This window comes from Aureococcus anophagefferens, assembly GCF_000186865.1.
Source record: "Aureococcus anophagefferens unplaced genomic scaffold AURANscaffold_4, whole genome shotgun sequence".
Taxonomy (NCBI): domain Eukaryota; class Pelagophyceae; order Pelagomonadales; family Pelagomonadaceae; genus Aureococcus; species Aureococcus anophagefferens.
In genome coordinates, this window is record NW_008705564.1 from 2,676,775 (window position 1) to 2,694,730 (window position 17,956).

Consider the following 17,956-nt stretch of genomic DNA (forward strand, 5'->3'; position numbering starts at 1 on the left):
CGCCGGGGGCCTCGGGCTCCGCGGCGCCGGGCTCCCCGGCCTCCGCGGCGCCGGGCGCCGCGGCGGCGGGCTCCGCGGGCGCCGCGGCCGCGGCGTCGGGCTCCTCCTCCTCGTTGCGGTCCGCCGCCGCGAAGGCCGCGGCGAAGGGGTCGACGCCGGCGACGTCCTCGCCGTCGCGGAACGACGTCTCGCCCTCGACGGGCTCGGCGACGGGAGCGTCCGCGGTGGTCCAGGCGACGTCGAGGTCCAGCTGCGGGCTCGGCGCCTCGGGCTCCGGCGGCGGGCCGCCGCCGCCGCTGTCGAGCGAGTCGGCGGAGCCGCCGCGCGGCCGCGGCGCCTCCTCCTTGGTCTCCTCGGAGTCCTCGAGGAGGACCCGCCGGCCCTTGGCGAAGCGCGACCCGCAGGGCTCGCAGACCGTGCCCGGGCCGTCCGGGCCGTCGCGCCGCTGCGCCTCGTCGACGCCGCCCCGGCCGCAGAGGTCGCACTCCCAGCCGTCGCCGACCGCGAACGCGCCGTCGCCGTCGCCCGTCGCGTCGAGCGCGAGCGCCGACGACTGGCCCCGGGCGAAGCGCGTGCCGCAGGCGTTGCAGAGCGTGTCCGGGCCGTCGGGGCCGGGCATGCGGTGGAGCGTCTTCCGCTTGCCGCAGAGGTCGCACTCCCACGACTCGTCCTTGGGCACGGCTCGTCCTTCGGCGGCGGCGCGGCCCGCGCGGGCGCGGCCTCCTCCGGCGCCGCCGCCGCGGCGGCGGCGTCGGCCGCCGCCGGCGCCGTGGGCGAGCTCAGGTCCCCCGCGGGCGCGAACTCGTCGTCCAGGAGCACGCGGCGGAACGTGAGCGGCAGCGGCCGCGGCGCCGTCCGCAGGCGCTCGAGCAGCGCGGGGAACCCCGCGTTCAAAAAGGGCATGGGCAGCCGCTCGTCGCCGACGGCGATGAGGGCGAAGCCGGGCACGAGCGCGTCGCCGTGGTCGCACTTGGGCCGCACCTTCTGCACGCGGAGCCAGCCGTCCTGGAACCTGCGTGGAAATCAACCGCTGGTTTGGGTGGTCCTGACCAAACTTCAGAATTCTCTAGCTCGGTCACATCGAAGTCGATTCGGCTGATTTTTGGACGAATCGATTGCTCTCGTCGAGTTCTCGAAGCACAACCGAAGAACTTGCGTCGAAACGGTCGCGTATGCTCACATTGAAGTCGAGTTGAAGATTTGATTTCCACACAGCCTGGAACAGCGCGAGCGTGAAGCCGAGCGTCGCGGACGCGAAGACGAGGCGCTTGTCCTCGACGCGCCGGAGGGGGACCTTCTCCGCCTTGGGCTTGGCCGGCGCCGGCGCCGGCGGCTTGCCGTCGAAGAACGACGCGACCGTCGGGCTCGTGAGCGCGGGGGGCGGCGGCGCCGCGGGCTTCGGCGGCGGCCGCTTCACGGGCGTGCCCTCGAAGAAGGACGCGAGGTGCTTGCCGCTCGCCTTCTCCTCGGCGGCGGAGACGTGGGCGAAGAGGCCCCCGAAGTCCTCCTCCGCGTCGAGGCACCCGGCGCTAAGTCCGCCGCCGAGGCGGTCGAGCTCGTCGGCGGGCCGCGCGTCGCCGGGCGCGAGGGACGGGAGCACGTCGTCGCCGTGCGTCGCGCTTGAGCCCCGCACGGCGTAGCAGACCTCGCCGGGCGACGCGGGGTGCTGCGCCGCGGCGGGCCCCGGCGGGGCCGCGCGCCCGACGGACCGCGACCGCAGACTGAAGGACCGGCTCTTCCCCGGCTCGCTGCTCCGCGACCGCCGCCCCTTGCCCTCCACGGGCTTCCTCGCCCCGAAGCTACCGGGCTCGTCCTTCGACTTGCGCCTCCCGCTCCGCATTGTTCCTCCAACACGGCGGCTCTCCTCCCGTCCACGAGAGAGGGCGCGCTGAAAAACTGTCGACATTGAAGTTTGTGGAGAAATTGTGGAGCATCTCAGCGAGCTATGGCCGCTCGGTGCTGAGCTCTGAGCGTCTCCTACGGTTGCAACTGCCTGAGTTCGCGTTCGACGAGAAGCGGCGGAAACTGCACTACCACCGGTCGACGAAGTACGCCGTCGTCGACTACTTGCAAACGCGCACTCGAGTCAAAAACTCCGCAACATGGGCCGCGCCGCGCGGCGCTTCTCCGCGCGGTCGCGGCGCGAGCGCGGCGCCGTGTCCGCGGCGCAGCTCCTGCGCCGCGCCGCGGCCGCCGCGGCGTCGCCGGGTGTCCGCGCGCCGTCGCTGCCGCTGCCGGGGCGCACGCCGAACCTGCGGCCGCGGCGCGGCGCCGCGCGCTGCGCGCGCGTCGCCGGCCGGGGCCTCGGCCTCGTCGCCGCGCGGCCGCTCGCCGCGGGCACGACCGTCGTCTGCGAGAAGGCGGTCGCCATGGTCCTCGACGCCGAGATCGACGCCGCCGCGGACGGCGAGAGCGACGACGGCGACGACGGCGACGCGGACGCCGCGGGCGCGGACGGCGCGCTCCTCGTGCTCCGGCTCTGCTCGCTCGTCGCGGCGGACGAGACCACCGCGCGCTCAAAGCTCAAACGCCTCTTCCCGCGGACGCCCGCCAAGGCGGCAACTCTGCGGCCCTGGCGCTGCGGCTTGCCGGGCCTCGACCGCCTCGCGCGAACGGCGCTCGCGGCGACGCCTCCGGATTTGGCGGCGCGCCTGCCGCACGTCGCGCGCTACAACGCCTTGGACTGCCACACGGGCGGCGAGCGCCTCTCCTACCCGCTCCTCGCCGAGAACCGCCTCGCGGGCGTCGCGCTCTTCGCCAGGGGGAGCCTCTTCAACCACGGCGACGACCCGAACGTGGCTCGCTGGCACGTCGGCGACGTCTGCTGCTTCCGCACGAACCGCTTCGTCGCCGCGGGCGAGGAGCTCACGATGGCCTACTGCGACTCGGCGCTGCTGGCGGACGGCGACGCCGCCCGGACGGCCCTCGCGCACTTCGATTTCGTGGAACAACCGGCCGCGGCCGCGCGGCCTCTACTGGGCGTCGACGAGCAGCGCGAGCTCATGGCGCTGCCCGCCGGCGCGCGCCTCGAGGCCCTCGCGGCCCTCGGCGACTGCGCCCTCGCCCACGACCGGCTCCAGCAACACTTGCTGCGGGCCCTCGCGCTCCGGGACCCGGACGCGGCGCTCGACGCGTGGATCGCCGCGCTCGAGGTCGCGGACGCCGCGCTACCGCCGCACGACGAGCAGGTCGTCGCGCTCCGCGTCGCCGCGGCCAAGGCGGCCCTCGCGGCGGGGGACGCGGCCTGCGCGCGCGTCCTCTTCCGGGCGGCCGCGGCGGCGCACGGCGTCGCCTTCGCGCCGGGCACCGCCGCGTTCCGCGCGCGCTACGCGCCGGACCTCGACCTCGCGACGACGGCGGCGCCCGTCGACGCGGCCGACCTCTGGCGCCTCCTGCGGCGCGGCGCGTAGGCGCGCGCACGATACTAACACATTGGCAACGTTACCGCGCGGGCGCTCGTCGCCGCCGGGGCTTCTTCCGGGCGGCGGCCTTCGGCGCGGCCTTGCGCGCCGAGGTCGCGGCGCGCGGGACGCCGTGGCCGAGGCGCCCGCTCCCCGGCGCGGGGATCGCCTTCTTGAAGACGATGGAGACGCGGTCGCCGTCGTTCGTGTCGTCGTCCTCCGCGGCGAGGACCGCGTGCTGGTAGTCGTCCTGGCACGGCCCGAACATGTGGACGACGTCGCCGTGGAAGAGGTGGAACGTGTGGAGGTCGTCGTCGCCCGCGCGGCCGATCTTCCGGAAGCAGAAGCGGCGCGGCTCGCCCGCGGACACGACGACGTTCTCGCGGTGCCAGTAGGTCCCGTGCTCCGGGTCGCTGTGGTACTTGCAGGCCGCCTTCTCGCCCTTGGCGTAGAGGTTCAGCAGCGCGCAGTCGTGGCGGAGCGCGTCGCCGTAGAGCGCGTCCGCGAGCGCGTCGCGCGCGACGGCGACGGGCGCGGGCAGCGGCTTGGGCGCCATGAGCTTGCCGCTGTACGCGAGCGCGCCGACGCCGGCCTCGGCGACCCAGGCCGTGTGGCGCCGCTCCAGGACGAGCGCGCCGCCCTTGGTCGCGATGCGCTCGGCAGCGAGCGGCAGGGACGCCTTCAGCGCGCCGACGTCCGGCAGCGTCGCCGCGAGCAGCCCGGGTCGCACGGCGAAGGGCAGGCCGAGCGCCGCCTCCGCGGCCGCCAATCGTTCGAGCGACGGGAGCGTCGCGCCCCGCGCCGCGCAGCGGCGCGCGGCCCAGTGGAGCGCCGTCGCGCCCGCGGCGCCGCCGTCGCCGTCGCCGGCCGCGCGCGCGAACGCGGCTTCCAGTAGATCGCCGTGCGCCGCCCAGGGCCCCGGCTCCTGCGCGAGCGCGCCGACGTAGCGGAGCGACTCGCGCCGGTCCGCGCGCCAGGCCGCGGCGTCGTCGGACGCCCCGGCGGCGTCCTCGGCCAGGAGCGCGAGGCACCGCGCGAAGCGGCCGTCACATACGACGTCGCGCCGCGCCGCCGCGGCGCCGCCGCCGACGCATCTCTGCGCGAGCTTGGCGAAGACGCGCTTCAGCGCCGACCGGCGCTTGCGCACGTGGACCGGGTCGGCCTCGCAGGAGCACGTCTCCTCCCCCGCCAGCGGCAGCAGCGTCGACGCGGCGAGGACGTCGTCCCAGCCCCGGGCCTCGCCGACCAAGCGGTTCACGTCGCGGCTGTTCAAGGGTCTGGGCGCCAGGGCGCGCGCCGAGGCGACGAGGGCGAGGAGGAGGCCTCGCATCGTTCGCCGCGTCCTCGGCGTAGACGCGCTCCGTCGCCGCGCACGCCCCGAAGATGCTTTCGTTGCTGCGCCCATCGTTCGCTCTTCAACGGCGCTTCACCATCTACCTCAAGTTACATGCGTCCGCTCGTACGAGTGCGTCCACGGACACTGTCGGCACCGCTGGCCGACGAAGTGGTCGACAAAAACGAGGCGCCGGGCCTTATCAGATCGCATGCGAGCCCGGCGCGGCGTCGAGGCGCGACCGACCTCACCGTGGGCTCGGGCCCGCGCCGTCGTCGAGGAGCCCCTCCGTCGCGTCCGCGTCCGCCTCGAGGTCCAGGGACGACCGGCCGCCGCGGAGCGTCAGCTCCGCCGCCGCCGGCGCCGCGGCGCCGCGCTTGCCGCCCGGCAGCGGCGAGCCCGGCGGCTTCGCCGCGTCTTTCTTCTCCGTCAGCTTGAAGTAGTTGTACGCCGCGAAGAACGCGAGGCAGATGCCGTAGCCCAGCGCCTGCTGCGCCGTGACCTCCTCGCCCAACGCCAGCGCCGACAACAGCACGAGGCCCGCGTTGCGCGCCGTGCCCAGCAGCTTGACCATGACGGACGACGTCCGCTTGATGACGAGAAACGACGCGACGTTCACGGCGAAGCCCAGCAGCGCCGCGATCAAAAACACGTCGCCGTTCTCCGTGATTTTCGCAAAATCGCCCGAGGCGCGCAGCTTCGGGACCTCGAGGAAGAGGGCCAGCCCCCACATCCACGCCGCGCAGATCGGCGCCATGAGGTACAAGCCCTCGAACGCGCCGAACTTCAAGTTGCAGAGGAGCCGCTGCGTCAACACGAGCCGCGTCGCCTCCGACGTCTCCGCCGCGCACATGATGAGGAACCCCGTGAGGTTGAAGTGGGCCTCGCCGAACGACGAGATCACCGTGCCCGCGGACATGGCCGCGACGGAAAGCGCGACGTTCCGCGACGGCGCCTCGACGCCGCTGAGATATAAGAAGAGCACGACGACGCAGGGCGTGAAAGCCTTCAAAATTTGGACGAAGGACACGGTGAGATAGATGTAGCCCGCGTTGCCGAAGCAGAGCGACGCGGCGAACGCGGCGCCGACGACGACCATGTTCTTCCGGTAGAAGTCCCAGGAGATGGACCTGGCCTGGTCGCTGAGCGGCTGCCACTTGAAGACCTTGACCACGAAAAAGGACCCGATGGCGCTCGACACCTGGCCGATGCCGCTGATGAGCATGGGATAGGGGAAGCCGTAGGACGTCATGAGCTGCTTGTTCACGAGAATGAGCGCCGGGCCGACGACCATGTAGAGCGCGACGCACCCGAGCACGTCCAGCGCGCCCAGCAGCCGCTTCAGGTCCATGGGGAGGCGGCGTTCGGGCGCGGGTGGGGCGCGGGTGCGGTTGGTACAGCTCCAAAAGCTCGAGGACTCGACGAGGAGCGCCGAGAGTTGACGTCAAGTTGCACTTCTTACCCCGCGCCGTCGTCGGGCGTCCACGCGGTGCCCGGCTTCGAGGAGTAGGTCCCGACGGCCGTGTCCGCCGTGTCCGCGCGGCGCACGAGGGCCGCGTCGATCTGGCCGCCCGACGACGTCGGCGTGCCGAACCTCTGCTGGAGCCGCTTCGCCTCGAGCTTGCCCGCGGCCTCCTTGGCCTTGACGACGTCCCCGAGGCGCTTCATCTTCTCGTTGGGCAGGTTGATGGTCTCCTTGAGCGACGTGCGGTTCCGCCAGACCGTGCACGACCCCTTGACGCCGTACTTCTTCTTCCGCTCCGACGACTTGACGACCTGCATCTCGTCGCGGCAGAAGGCGTCGCCCCACCAGTCGCCGCAGACCATGGACCGGTCGCCGGCGTCGTAGGCGGCCCGCCACGCCTCCATGTGGGACAGCAGCGTCCCGACGGTGATCGCGCACTCGGACCGCTGCCACCAGTTCTTGTCGGGGAGGTGGTGCACGAGGAAGTTCGCGAAGTTGGCCACGGGCAGCACCTTCCGCCGGCCGCAGTTCAGGTAGAGGTTCCAGCCGCCGGCGCGGACGCGCGTGAAGGACCCCGCGGTCTTGGGCACGTTGAGGATGTGGCACTGCTTGTGGTGCTGCCGGAGCTCCTCGCGCGTCGCCTGCGCGGGGCCGTTCCCCGGGACCGAGAAAAACGACGGCGGCGCGCACCATCCAGGCGCCCGCGTGGGGGTTGACCATGGTCGCGTAGAGCCGCCCGCCGACCTCGACGGCGTGGTAGCTGTCGACGCCGTTCTCCCACATGACCTGCTCCGCGCCGAGGCCTGCGGACCGTTTCGCGTTGTCGACGCGCGCGACCCGGCGCGACGCGCGCGGTCGCGGCCGCCCCCGCCGGCGCGGCGCGTGGCGCGGCGCCGGCGGGTTTATCGCGGCGCCGGCGCGCGCCGATGCCGTTCTTCTCGAAGCGCTGCCAGCCGAGGACGTACTTGCTGCCGTCCGGCGCGGCCGCGAGCCGTAAGCTCTCGGCGTAGAAGGCGAGCACGTGCCTCAATTCGACGTGGACGTCGTCCTCGGCGTAGAGGAAGAGGTCGAAGTCCTGGAGCTTCTTGCGCATCTCGTGGCGGTGCTGCATCGTCATGTCGAACTTGAGGTCCGCGGGCCTGGGCCGACCTCGCATCTTCGACCCGACTTCAATGCGAGCGTAGTCGACGCGAGGCTTTCAGTCGTGCTTCGAGACCTCGACGAGAGCGATCGATTCGTCCGAAAATCGGCCGAATCGACGTCGATGCGACCGAGCTCGAGAGGTTTCGTCGGAATAGCCTCGATTTCGGCGCGGCCGCGGGCTCCTCCTTCAACACGAAGTCGACGCTCCCGCCGAAGTGGCCGCTGCAGCCGCCGAGCAGGGCCCGCATCTCGAGCTCCTGCGCCGCCGTGTAGGGGTTGCTGTCCGCCGTGTAGAGCACGAGTTCGACGCGAAGGCCGCCCTCGCACATGCTGACGACGCTGCCCATCATCTGGAGCAGGTGCACGTGCTGCTTGCGGTCGTAGGCCGTGATGCAGTAGAGGAGCCGCAGGTTCCGCGGCCCGCTCGCCGGCGCCGCCGGCGCCGCCGGCGCCGCCGGCGCCGGGCGCCGGCGCCGGCGCCGGCGCGAGCGGCGCCTCGGCGTGGTGGCGGTGGTGCTTCGAGAGCAAGGCGCGCGTCTGCGCGCGGCGCTGCACGGTCGGCGCGGCGCGCGCGCGGCCGCGGGCGAGCGCCGCCGCCGCGGCGACGGCGCACGCGACGCACGCGAGCGCGGCGGCGCGGCGCCGCCACGCTTTGGGCAGCTCCATCGTGAATTGATCAAGATTCCTTGGCGAGGCACGTTCGACCCCTGGTAAAAAAATATGGGCGCAATCTGCGAAAGACCTGCAAGCGACACATCTTGTGGGCTGATGGTGTGCACCTCGCTCTACTGAGTGGCCGCCGGCGCGCATCCGCCATGCGCGCGTCCGCCATGCGCGCGCTCGCGCTCGTCGCGTCGGTCGCGCGCTGCGGTCGCGCCGACAAGGCGCACGGCGACAAGATGAATGACCCGGCCTTTCTGGCCATGAAGGCCCAGGCCGAGCGCGACTACTACGCGCCCTACGTTCACTACGGCAAGCCGGAGCACCTGCTCACGGACATCGAGTGGGGCCGCTTCGAGACGCGGAACCGGAAGCCGCGGGCCTGCGCGCTGCCCAGCGACCAGGGCGTCGCCTTCCACCTCTTCTGCTACCTGCGCGACGACTCGCCGAGCCTCCTCGCGCACTTTCTGCGCTGGTACGCCGCGGCGGGCCTCGACTTTAAATCGAAGAGCCGCTTCGTCGTGCACGCGACGCGAAAGGCGAACGCGTCCGCCGCGACGGCGCGCGTCTTCAAGGACTACGGCGTGCCGCGCAAGGCCGTCCGGTCGACGGACGCGTACACGTCGTCCTTGAAGGTCCAGGCCGTCAACGACTACTTGGAGACGCTCGCCGACGACGCCTGGCTCGTCTACCCCGACGTCGACGAGTTCTTCGCCTTCCCCTGCGCCTGGGGCGGCCGCGTGCTGCCCGTCGTCGACCACATGGCGCGCCAGTCCGTCGACGGGCCCGTCGCCGCCGCGATCATCAGCGACTGGTCGCTGCCGGAGAACGACTGGCTCAGGGCCCTCGCCGCGGGCACGGACTCGCCGGAGAAGGCCGCGCCCTGGGCGCCGGACAGGCGCGTCGACTTCGTCGGCGGCGAGATGTTCGACCGCGTCGCTCGATCTTGGCGCCTCGAGGAGCCGACGCCGCCGCCGCCGCCGGGCTGGGGCCAGCGCTGGACGGAGGCGGACATCGGCGTGCGGAGCCTCTTTCGCCAATTTCCCGCGTCGTACCGCGTCACGGGCTGCCTGCTGCACCTCCGGCCCTTCAAGCACGCGCTCACGCGCGCGACGTGCGCGTCGAGCCTCGGCAAGTCGGACCACGGCCTGCTGCGCCAGCGCTTCGAGAGCTCGCACCTCACGGGCTGCTACTACAAAGACTCTCACCGCGCGTGGGTCCGGCGGAGCACGCCGCCGAAGATGCACGAGCCGACGCTCGCGTTCGCGCACTTCCGGTTCACGGCCGACGGCGCGCGGTCCCTCGAGTCGAAGCGCGCGGCCTACGCGCGCGCGGCGGCCCAGTGGCGCAACGCCCACGGCGGCGACGCCGCGCCGCCGGCCGACGCGCCGCCGCGCGACCGGCTCCAGTACGCGAACATGAACCACGCGCAAAAGGCTTATAGGGCCATGCAGCTGCTCTACAAGCGCGACGGCGACACGCTCGTCTTCCGCGACGAGGTGCAGGTCGTCACGCACGTCGACTGCTACGGCGACCGCCCGCTCGCGCCCGTCAACGCGACGACGGGCGAGCGCGCGATTCGGGAGACCTACGGCCCGGCGACGAGCGGCCGGCTCCACGACCAGAAGCGGAAGCGGCTCCTCCAGCTCCTCGCCGTCGACGCGAGCAACAAGGACCTGCTCCGCAAGCTCAACTACGACTACTTCACCATGTACTTCGCGCGGAACTCGACGAAGAGCGGCCTCGTCAACAAGAAGCTCGCGCAGTTCACGACGCTGCCGCCGGAGCTCGCCGCGAAGCAGAAGGCCAAGGACGCGCGCGACAAGAGGAAGGGCAAGCACCGCGGCCGGGGGCACGGCTAGACTAAGGACGGCGCGTCGCGCCCGCGCGCCCCCAGTCCGGCGCGGCGCCGTCGCCGAAGTCGAAGTCGGCGTCGTCGTCGGCGTCGCACACGTAGCCGCAGGCGCCGATGGCCCGGAGGGGCCGGAGCACCCAGCTCCGGCCGTCGTCGTCCTTCCGCGCGGTGCCGCGGGGCTCGATGGCGCGCCGCAGCGCCGTCGTCGGCGACAGGGGCGACAGGGGCGACGTCGGCGAGGGGCCCGCGGACCGCCGGGGGCTCCCGCGCGCCGCGGCGCCGAAGCCCGTCGCGTCGAGCCGCGACCGGAGCCGCGCGGCCTCGGCGGTCCGCGCGTCGAAGGCCGCGAGGAGCGCCGCGAGCGCGGCGCGCGCGTGCCCGTCCGCCGGCGCCGGCGGTGCGCGCGGGAGGGGCGGGAGGGGCGGCGGCGGCGGCGCGGCGGCGGCGGCGGCGCGGGGGACAGGAGACGACGGCGCGCTGTCGAGAGGTTCGACCTGCGCCGCGTAGAGGGCCGCCGTCGCGATGCTCGGCGGCGTCGACGGCCGCACGGCCTCGTAGGACGCGCGCGCGGCCGCCGCGCGGCGCATGGCCGCCTCGACCGTCGCGTCCGCGGACTCCGCGCCGCGCGCGCCGCCGGCCGCCGGCGGCGCGTCGAGCGCCGCCTCGTCGACGCAGGAGCGGTCGACGCCCTCGTCCTCGAGCTTGCGTCGCGCCGGGCTCGTGAAGGGCGACAGCAGCGTCGACGCCAGCGTCCCGGGCGCGTCGCGCTCGCCGTCGCTCGGGTACTCGTCGATGTCGAGGATGGGGCCCTTGTCCAGCCTCGGGTCCATGTCGAAGGCCAGGCTCCGCGCCACGGGCAGGCCACCGCCGCCCGGCGGCGGCGGCGACGGCGCGGCGGCCATGGCGTCGCGTCAGGCTAGGGAAGATGACCTATCCTATCGTGTCGGGCTGCCCTATTCCATCGTGTCGGGCTGCCCCGAAAAGTGTGTTGTCCAGCGCGGAGGCCTGCGCGGCGCCCGCCGGGGGTCTCCCAGCCTTCTCCCGCGCGGCGCCGACGGAACGAAGGCGCGCGCCACCATCGTCCCTCGCTTACTCGGCCGCCGTCGCCGCCGCGGCCAGGTCGAGGGGCCCCGCCGTCGCCGCCGCGGCCCGGCCGAGGGCCCGCGCGTTCTTCGCGGACGCCTCCGCGCGCGCGCCCAGCAGCGACTTCTTGTAGAGCTCGATCTCGGCCTTCTGGTCCGCGAGCTTGGCGCGGTAGGCCTCGAGCTCCGCGTTCTGCTTGTCGAGGCGCTTCTTCGTCTTCTTGTGGTCCGCGCGCGCGTCGAAGAGCGCCTTCTCGCGCTTCTGCGCGTCGACCTCGCAGACGCGCATCATGTAGCCCTGGTGCTTCGCCTTGGCGTAGAGGAAGGCGGCGATCTCCGAGAGCTCGCCGTGGTACTCCTGCTCGTTGGCCTCGCGCTCGAGGTAGTAGTAGAGCGACTTGGAGTAGGGGCTGTGGACCAAAGGCTTCCGGTCCGGGTAGAGCTTCGTGGGCTCGGGGTAGTAGCAGTTGGACAGCTGGCCGTCGAGGCGCTTCGGCGCCTCGGCGTCGCGGAACGTGAAGTCCCACTTGGACAGCGCACTCGACGACCCGTCGTTCTCGAGGCCGTCGGGGTTCCGCCAGCGGACGCGCACCGTCGCGCCGTCGGTGATGTCGCCGACGCAGGCCGTGGGCTCGATGCGCTCGCCGCTGGGCCGCTGGAGCCAGATGCTCGCGCCCGTCTCGCGCACCGTCGGCCCGTTGGCGCCGGCCTTCTTCTTCAGGGCGCGGATGGCCGACAGGGCGAGCCAGGGCGTCTTCTTCGCCAGGTGCTTCGCCGGCACGTGGAACTCGAGCTCGTTGTCGATGCCGTTCGCCATGGGGCAGATCACGAGGATGCGCCGCCCGCCGCCCGCGAGGGCCGTCGTCTCTTGCCGCGCCAGGGCCATGGTCGAGTGGCCTCCCGCGGCGCCCGGGCTGCTTCGTCCGGAGAAAAGCACTGTGGGCTTCATCAACAAACCTTTTGTGGGCAGCGCCACGATGGGCAGCCCGAGTGAAGCAATCTGACCTCGGGCAGCCCGACTCGGGCGTCCGCGGCGGCACGATGCAGCGGGGCACGTCCGAGGGCGTGACGGCCATGACGGCGGCCTACGGCGACATCGACGGCGGCGCCTGCTCGCGGGCCATCTCCATCTATCGGACGGTGAACAAGCTCTGCGAAAGCGTCGCCGCGGCCGAGGCGGCCGAGCGGGCCGTCGGCCCGCCCCGGGACCTCGTGCGCGACGATTCCCACCTCGACGAGACGCGCTTCTTCCTCCTGGACCTCGCGCTCCAGGTCTACGCGGACTTCTCGAAAGAGGCGCGGCCCGGCGGCCGCCGCTTCTGCGACCTCACGGGCAGCGACGGCCGCGCGGCGCTCGCGGCGAGCTTGTTCCTGCCCTGGGCCTGCTGCGCGACGCTCGAGCCTTTGGCCGAGGGCCGCGGCCGGGCGGCCGCGCTCTTCCGGGAGCGGGACCAGCGCCTCGCGCGGCGGCGGCGGGCGACGCGCGGCGGCGGCGACGACGAAAAGCCGCCGCGCCTCGAGGCCCACGACTCGGCGCGGCTCTTCAAGCGGGACTGGCAGGACGCGGACGTGGCGCTCTTCGACGCGACGAAGCCCCACTACTCGGCCTTTGTGGACGAGGGCGCGCTCGTGCGGGACGTCCTATGGCCGGGCGTCGCGGCGGCGCTCGCCGGCACGATCGTCATCCTCATGACGCACGACCTGAACCCGACGATGCGCCGCGCGCTGCCCTTCCCGGCGTCGGGCGACGCGGCGTGCGCGCTCCTCGACTCGTGCGTCGTGACGTCCGCGCAAAACGGCGAGGCGCTCCGCGTCGACGTGCTCCGCGTCGTCGGCGCGTCCAACGACCCGCGCGTGGGCGCGCTGCCCGCGGAGGCGTACCGCACGCCCAAGCTCATGCTCGAGCTCGCCAAGGCGCACCGCCAGCACCGGCCCCTCATGAAGCACCTCGGCTACAAGCCGGGCAAGCACGACCGCATGATCGACGAGCACGCGGAGCGGTCCGACGACTCCGACGACGACGCGGCCGCGCGGCTCCGGCGGTCGTCGAGCCTCGCCGCCGGGCCCGCGGGCTCCGTGCGGAGCCACGGCCTCCAGCTCCTCGGCATGATGCGCAAGAACATCTCGGGGCGCCCGTCCTTCACTAGGCACGGGGCGGGCGCTTAATTTAGCTTCAGGAGCGCCGTGTCGTGCGCCCCGACCAGGAGAACGAGCTCCGAGGTGTGGGTCCCGAGGTCCCGCCGCGCGAGGACGTCGCGGACGGCGAACGCGCAGGGGGGGTGGGCGCAGAGGTCGTCGAGGACGACGGTGACGTTCGCTTCCTCGCCGAGGTTCGACTGGGCGACGGCGACGCCGCCGTCTTTGAGCGCGCGGACGAGCGCCTCGCCGCCGCCGCGCGACCAGCGGATTTTCGCCGCCTTGTGCGCGACGTCGCGCTGGATGGCGAGCAGCTCGTCGTTGAGCAACAACTCCTCCATGATCTTCGTCATGTTGCGCACGTCCGTGCCGACCATCATGGGCGACGATAGCACGGCGTACGACGCGGCCTCGGTGCGGTACTCCGCGTCCGTCTGCTTCGGGCAGTGCGTCGGCACGGCCGGGTCGTAGGGGTCGCAGCCTTCGCCGCCCGTCATCATCATGTCGCCGTAGGCCCAGCCGAAGGGCCCGGACCAGTCCGGGTGCGCCGCGAGCGCGTTGATCTGCGACAGCGTGTTGGAGAAGTCGTCGTGGTGGTCCTTGGCCGCGCGCCAGACCTGGGCGATCTGCGGCGCGTAGCCCCAGCCGTCCTCGCCCGCGTAGGGGCCCCGGCACAACTCCAGGATCATCTCGCGGCCCGTCGCGTTCAGCGCTCTGGAGAAGTTCGCGTGGCCCTCCGCGGACCGCTCGTCGCCGCACCAGTCCATCTTCACCCAGTCGACGGCCCACGCCGCGAAGAGCCGCGCGTCGCGCTCGTAGTGGCCGTAGCTGCCGGGCGACCAGCCGCCGTGGCACGTCTCCGTGCCGACGGACGTGTAGAGGCCGAACTTGAAGCCCTTGGCGTGGACCTACCAAGCATGACGGGGTCGGATTTCTTCACATCTTTAGGCGAAAAAACGTTGCTGTCGCTCGACGCTGGCGTTAACGTAGTCGATCACCGGCTGCATGCCGTCCGGGAAGAACGTCGGGGACGGCACGAGGTCGCCGGATTGGTCGCGCGTCGGATGCCAGCAGTCGTCGAGCACGATCCACTCGTAGCCCTTGGCGAGCATGCCGTTGGCGACCATGGCGTCGGCGGTCTCCCGAATCTGACTGTCGAAGCAGTGATCCGTCCCGCAGCTGCCCACGGCGCACCAGCTCTGCCAGCCCAGGGGCGGCCTCGCGGCGTAGCCGCCGTTGTCGTACGCCGCGGCCGCGCGGAGCATCACTGCGAGGGCCGTGCGCGCGCGCGCCATCGACGCGACGGAGATTGGCTTCTTAGACGGCAGACGCGACGGAGATTGGCTTCTTAGACGGCAGCCCAGATCGACACCCGGGCGGGCCTAGATCCCGGGCCTGGGTCTTCGGCACGGCATGTTGAACCATGCCGTGAAAGGTGCCGCCGGCTCAGCAATCAACCTTTCTCGAGAAGCGCACATCGTGCGCGCCGGAACCCCGCGGGAGGGCGCGCCGCCGCCGCGCCGCCGACCCCCGAACCACACCCCTGAAACAGCGATGGCCGACGTCCTCCAGACCTACGTCGACGGCGCGTCCAAGGGCGACGTGCACGCGGCCTTCAACGCGTCGCTCATGTACGCCCGGGGCGTCGGCTGCGCGCGGGACCGGCCCCTGGCCCTGAGATACCTGACGCAGGCCGCCGAGGGCGACGTCGTCGCGGCCCAGGCCCAGCTCGCCTACCTCCACGCGACGGGCCGCGGGGGCGTCGACGCGCGCGACGCGGCGAGGGCGCGCGACTGGTACGCGCGCGCGGGCGCGGGCGGCGACGCCGACGCGCTCTACCGCCTCGGGGCCATGCACCGCAAGGGCGAGGGCGGCCCGCGCGACGACGACGCGGCCCTCGAGTGCTGGACCCGCGCCGCGGAGCTGGGCCACGCGCGCGCGCGCGACCGCGCGGCGTCGGCCTACGGCGCCCAAACGCCCGAGGGCGCGCCGCCGCCGCGGCCGTCGCTCCTCGCCGAGCTCTGCCGGGGCCTCTGCCGGCGGCCCGCGGCGTCGCTCCTCCGGCGCCTCCGCGGCGACGCGCGAGGCGTGGAGTCGCAGGCGAAGCCGCGGCCCGACGCCGTCGTCGCCGCGGAGACCCTCGCCGCGCCGCTCCTCGACGACGGCGGCGATGTTGTGTAGGAACCCCCCCCCGTTTTCCCCTCCTAGTGCGCATACGTATAACCTCTCCCGCGGAACGAAAGCTAGCCGGGCCGGAGCTCCGGCGCGATGGGACGCGGGAGCGCGTCGTAGGACGCGGGCCAGGCGCCCGCCGCCGCGGGCGCCGCGGGCGCCGGCGCGAAGGCGAGCGCCGCGGCGCAGAGCGCCGCGGACGCGACCGCGCCCGCGCGCCAGCGCCGCCGGAGGCGGCGCGTCTCGCGCGCGGACGCCGCGGCCGCGGCGAAGGCGACGTCGTCGATGCAGTCGTCGACGTGGGCCGCCGCGGTGCCCTCCTCGAGGCACACGGTCGTGAACGGCGGCACCGCGTCGGAGCAGACGAGGGCCTCGACGGCGGCCGTCGGCGCGGCCACCGGCCGAGTTCCGTAGCCGGCGCCGTTCCCGCTCCAGTCGGCGGCGGCGTACCACGCGATGCTCGTCGCGCCCTCCATCGGAGCGCCGCGACGACGCGGATCCGACCGGCGGCAGTACACTATGCGAGGCAGCCCCCAAAGAAGAGACGAAATCCGTTCGAACCTTGCAGTTTCGTGGACCGACGTTGCACTTCTTCGTGTTACGCCGCGGTCTTCGCCGGCGGCGGCGGCGGCGGCGCGCGCGGGTGTCCCTCGAGGACGGCGTCGTCGTTGGGGTCGTAGGCCATGCAGAGGGCCGTCTGGCCGAGGCGGAGCGCGGAGGCCGCGTAGCTCGGCTCGTCGCCGGCCGCGGCCTCGGGCTTCGCGCGGACGACGCCGAGGCTGCTGAGCACGGAGACGAACCAGTCCGGGAAGACCGTGGCGAGCGCCGCGTGCTGGCGCAGCGACGCGATGAGCGGGTCCAGCGCGCCGTCGCTGTCGACGAGACGCCGCGCGACGAGCGCGACGAACGTCGGCTCCCGGGCCTCGTAGCGCAGGAGGCGCTGGAGGCAGCCCGCCGCGTCGCTTGCTAAAAGCGCCTCGCGGTCGAGCACGAGGAGCAGCGTCGCCACGGCCTCGAGCCACTGCGCGAGCGTCGGGTGCGACGCCGCGGCGCCCGCGCGGTCGTCGCGCGCCGTCGAGAAGAAGGCGTCCCAGAGCACGAGGACGGAGCCCACGGGGAACTGGCGGCCGAACAGCAGGCGGAGCCAGGGCAGCATGTAGACCTGCGGCAGCACCTCCGTCTTCCCGCCCCTCGCGTTGAGGTGCGCCGCGAGCTCCGGGTCCGCGTTTTGGAGGGCCGCGCCCTGGACGCGCTCGCAGAGGGCGAGCACGGGCGCCGCCGACGACCCGCCCGTCGCGTAGAGCGGCGCGACGTCGGCCATCAAGGCGTCGAAGAGCGCGTAGGCGTCCGCTTCGAGATATTTCGCGTCGTCCAAAAGCGCGTGGAGCGCGTTCTCCGGCGGCAGCACGACGAGCGCCGCCGCGTCGCCGCTCTCCTCGAGGGCGAGCACGAGCGGCGCGAGCACCTCGTGCATGCCCTGGCGGTAGCCGGGCTCGGGGTGCGCGCGCGCCCACGTCAGCAAGACGCCGAACATGAGCTGCTGGCGCGCGGGCTCGAGGAAGTGGTCCCCGGCGCCCTCGAGGTAGCACCGCTCGCAGTCGCGCCGGATCTGGTCCGCGGCCTCCTCGAGCGCCGCGCCCGCGTCGTCGCCGTCGTCGCCGCGGTCCGCGCCGCCGTTGTGGTCGTCGAGGGCCTGCGCCATGGCCTCGTGCAGCGCGGCGTGCGCCGCGGCGCGGAGCGTGTCGTAGGCCGCGCGCTTGCCCGCGACGGCGGCGGCCCACCGGTCCGGCTGCTGCGGCGGCACGACGCGCAGGAAGAGGCGCCAGGCCGTCCCGCGCGCCGCCGCCGGCAGGGCGCCGCGGGCGGCGAGCTTCTGCAGCCGCGGCACGATGCCCGTGAGCTCCTGCGCGAGGCGCACGAGCGACGCCTGCTCGTCGTCGCCGTCCGCCGCCATCTCGTTTTTACAGCAGGCGTGGCGAGGCCTCTTGTCTTGTGGTAACAAGACGCGACGGCATTTACCCCTGCCCCCAAGGGGGGGCTTGCCTGCGGCGCGGCGAGAGCGCGCCCTTCGGGCGCGCTCGCGCGAGCTGAGCCACTCATTCCCGTGTCAATGCTTCCCTCTGCACCGCTCGCGCGACGACAGCCATTTAATTTCCGTACGGCGGGGGAACCGGCACGCACAACTCACGCATATATATATGGAAAACTGAGCATCATGATTTCGATCGCAGATGTTGAACTCAGTTGACGCTCCTAGCGCAGTGACTACAAGTGTGACTACCCGCGGCCGGACGCTCTCTCGCTCGCCGGCGGACGCTCGTTACGAGGCGCGCGTCAGCCCGACGCCGCGGCAGGGCCGGCCCAGGAGTAGACCTTGCGGCCCGGGAGGTCCGGCGCGGCGCACTCGCGCCAGACGTCCTCGCCCGGGTGGTCCCAGGCCGTGTCGCCGGTGAGGGAGTGCCAGTAGTAGGCGACGGCGTCGTCGTTGGTCATGCAGTACCAGCGCGGCGCGCCGGCCGGCGGCGCGCGGGACCACGTCGCCGTCGCCGTGTCGTAGTAGTTGCGGTCGTCGCTCCCCGCGGCCTGCGCGCGGTGCGGGGGTGTCGGGAGGGGGGCGGTCGCGGGCGAACGCGGGCGTCGCGCGGTCTGGACCTCGAAGCAGCAGGGCCGGTTCGAGTGCTTCGTGAGGAACTTGGTCGTCGCGCCGAG

General features: G+C 73.1%; 3 protein-coding genes across 3 annotated transcripts in view; all 3 read right to left on the minus strand.

Annotated features, from left to right (window-relative positions):
• Positions 1-5,164: 5,164 nt before the first annotated feature.
• Positions 5,165-6,040, minus strand: AURANDRAFT_3874 (hypothetical protein; the record flags this gene model as incomplete). The annotated part of the gene is made up of 1 exon (XM_009035888.1): positions 5,165-6,040. A coding segment is annotated over one exon (876 nt), but the record flags the coding sequence as incomplete, so codon positions are not given.
• A 7,067-nt stretch (positions 6,041-13,107) lies between these two features.
• On the minus strand, positions 13,108-14,307 carry AURANDRAFT_2766 (hypothetical protein; the record flags this gene model as incomplete). The annotated part of the gene is made up of 2 exons (XM_009035881.1): positions 13,108-13,983; positions 14,062-14,307. Coding segments are annotated over 2 exons (1,122 nt in total), but the record flags the coding sequence as incomplete, so codon positions are not given.
• A 3,274-nt stretch (positions 14,308-17,581) lies between these two features.
• AURANDRAFT_62364 (hypothetical protein) overlaps positions 17,582-17,956 on the minus strand; it is a gene marked incomplete at both ends in the record, with an annotated part of 3,175 nt that continues 2,800 nt past the window's right edge. The window contains one exon of the mRNA XM_009036243.1: positions 17,582-17,830. Coding sequence (XP_009034491.1) covers positions 17,582-17,830 — 249 coding nt within the window. The remainder of the gene's footprint in view (positions 17,831-17,956) is intronic.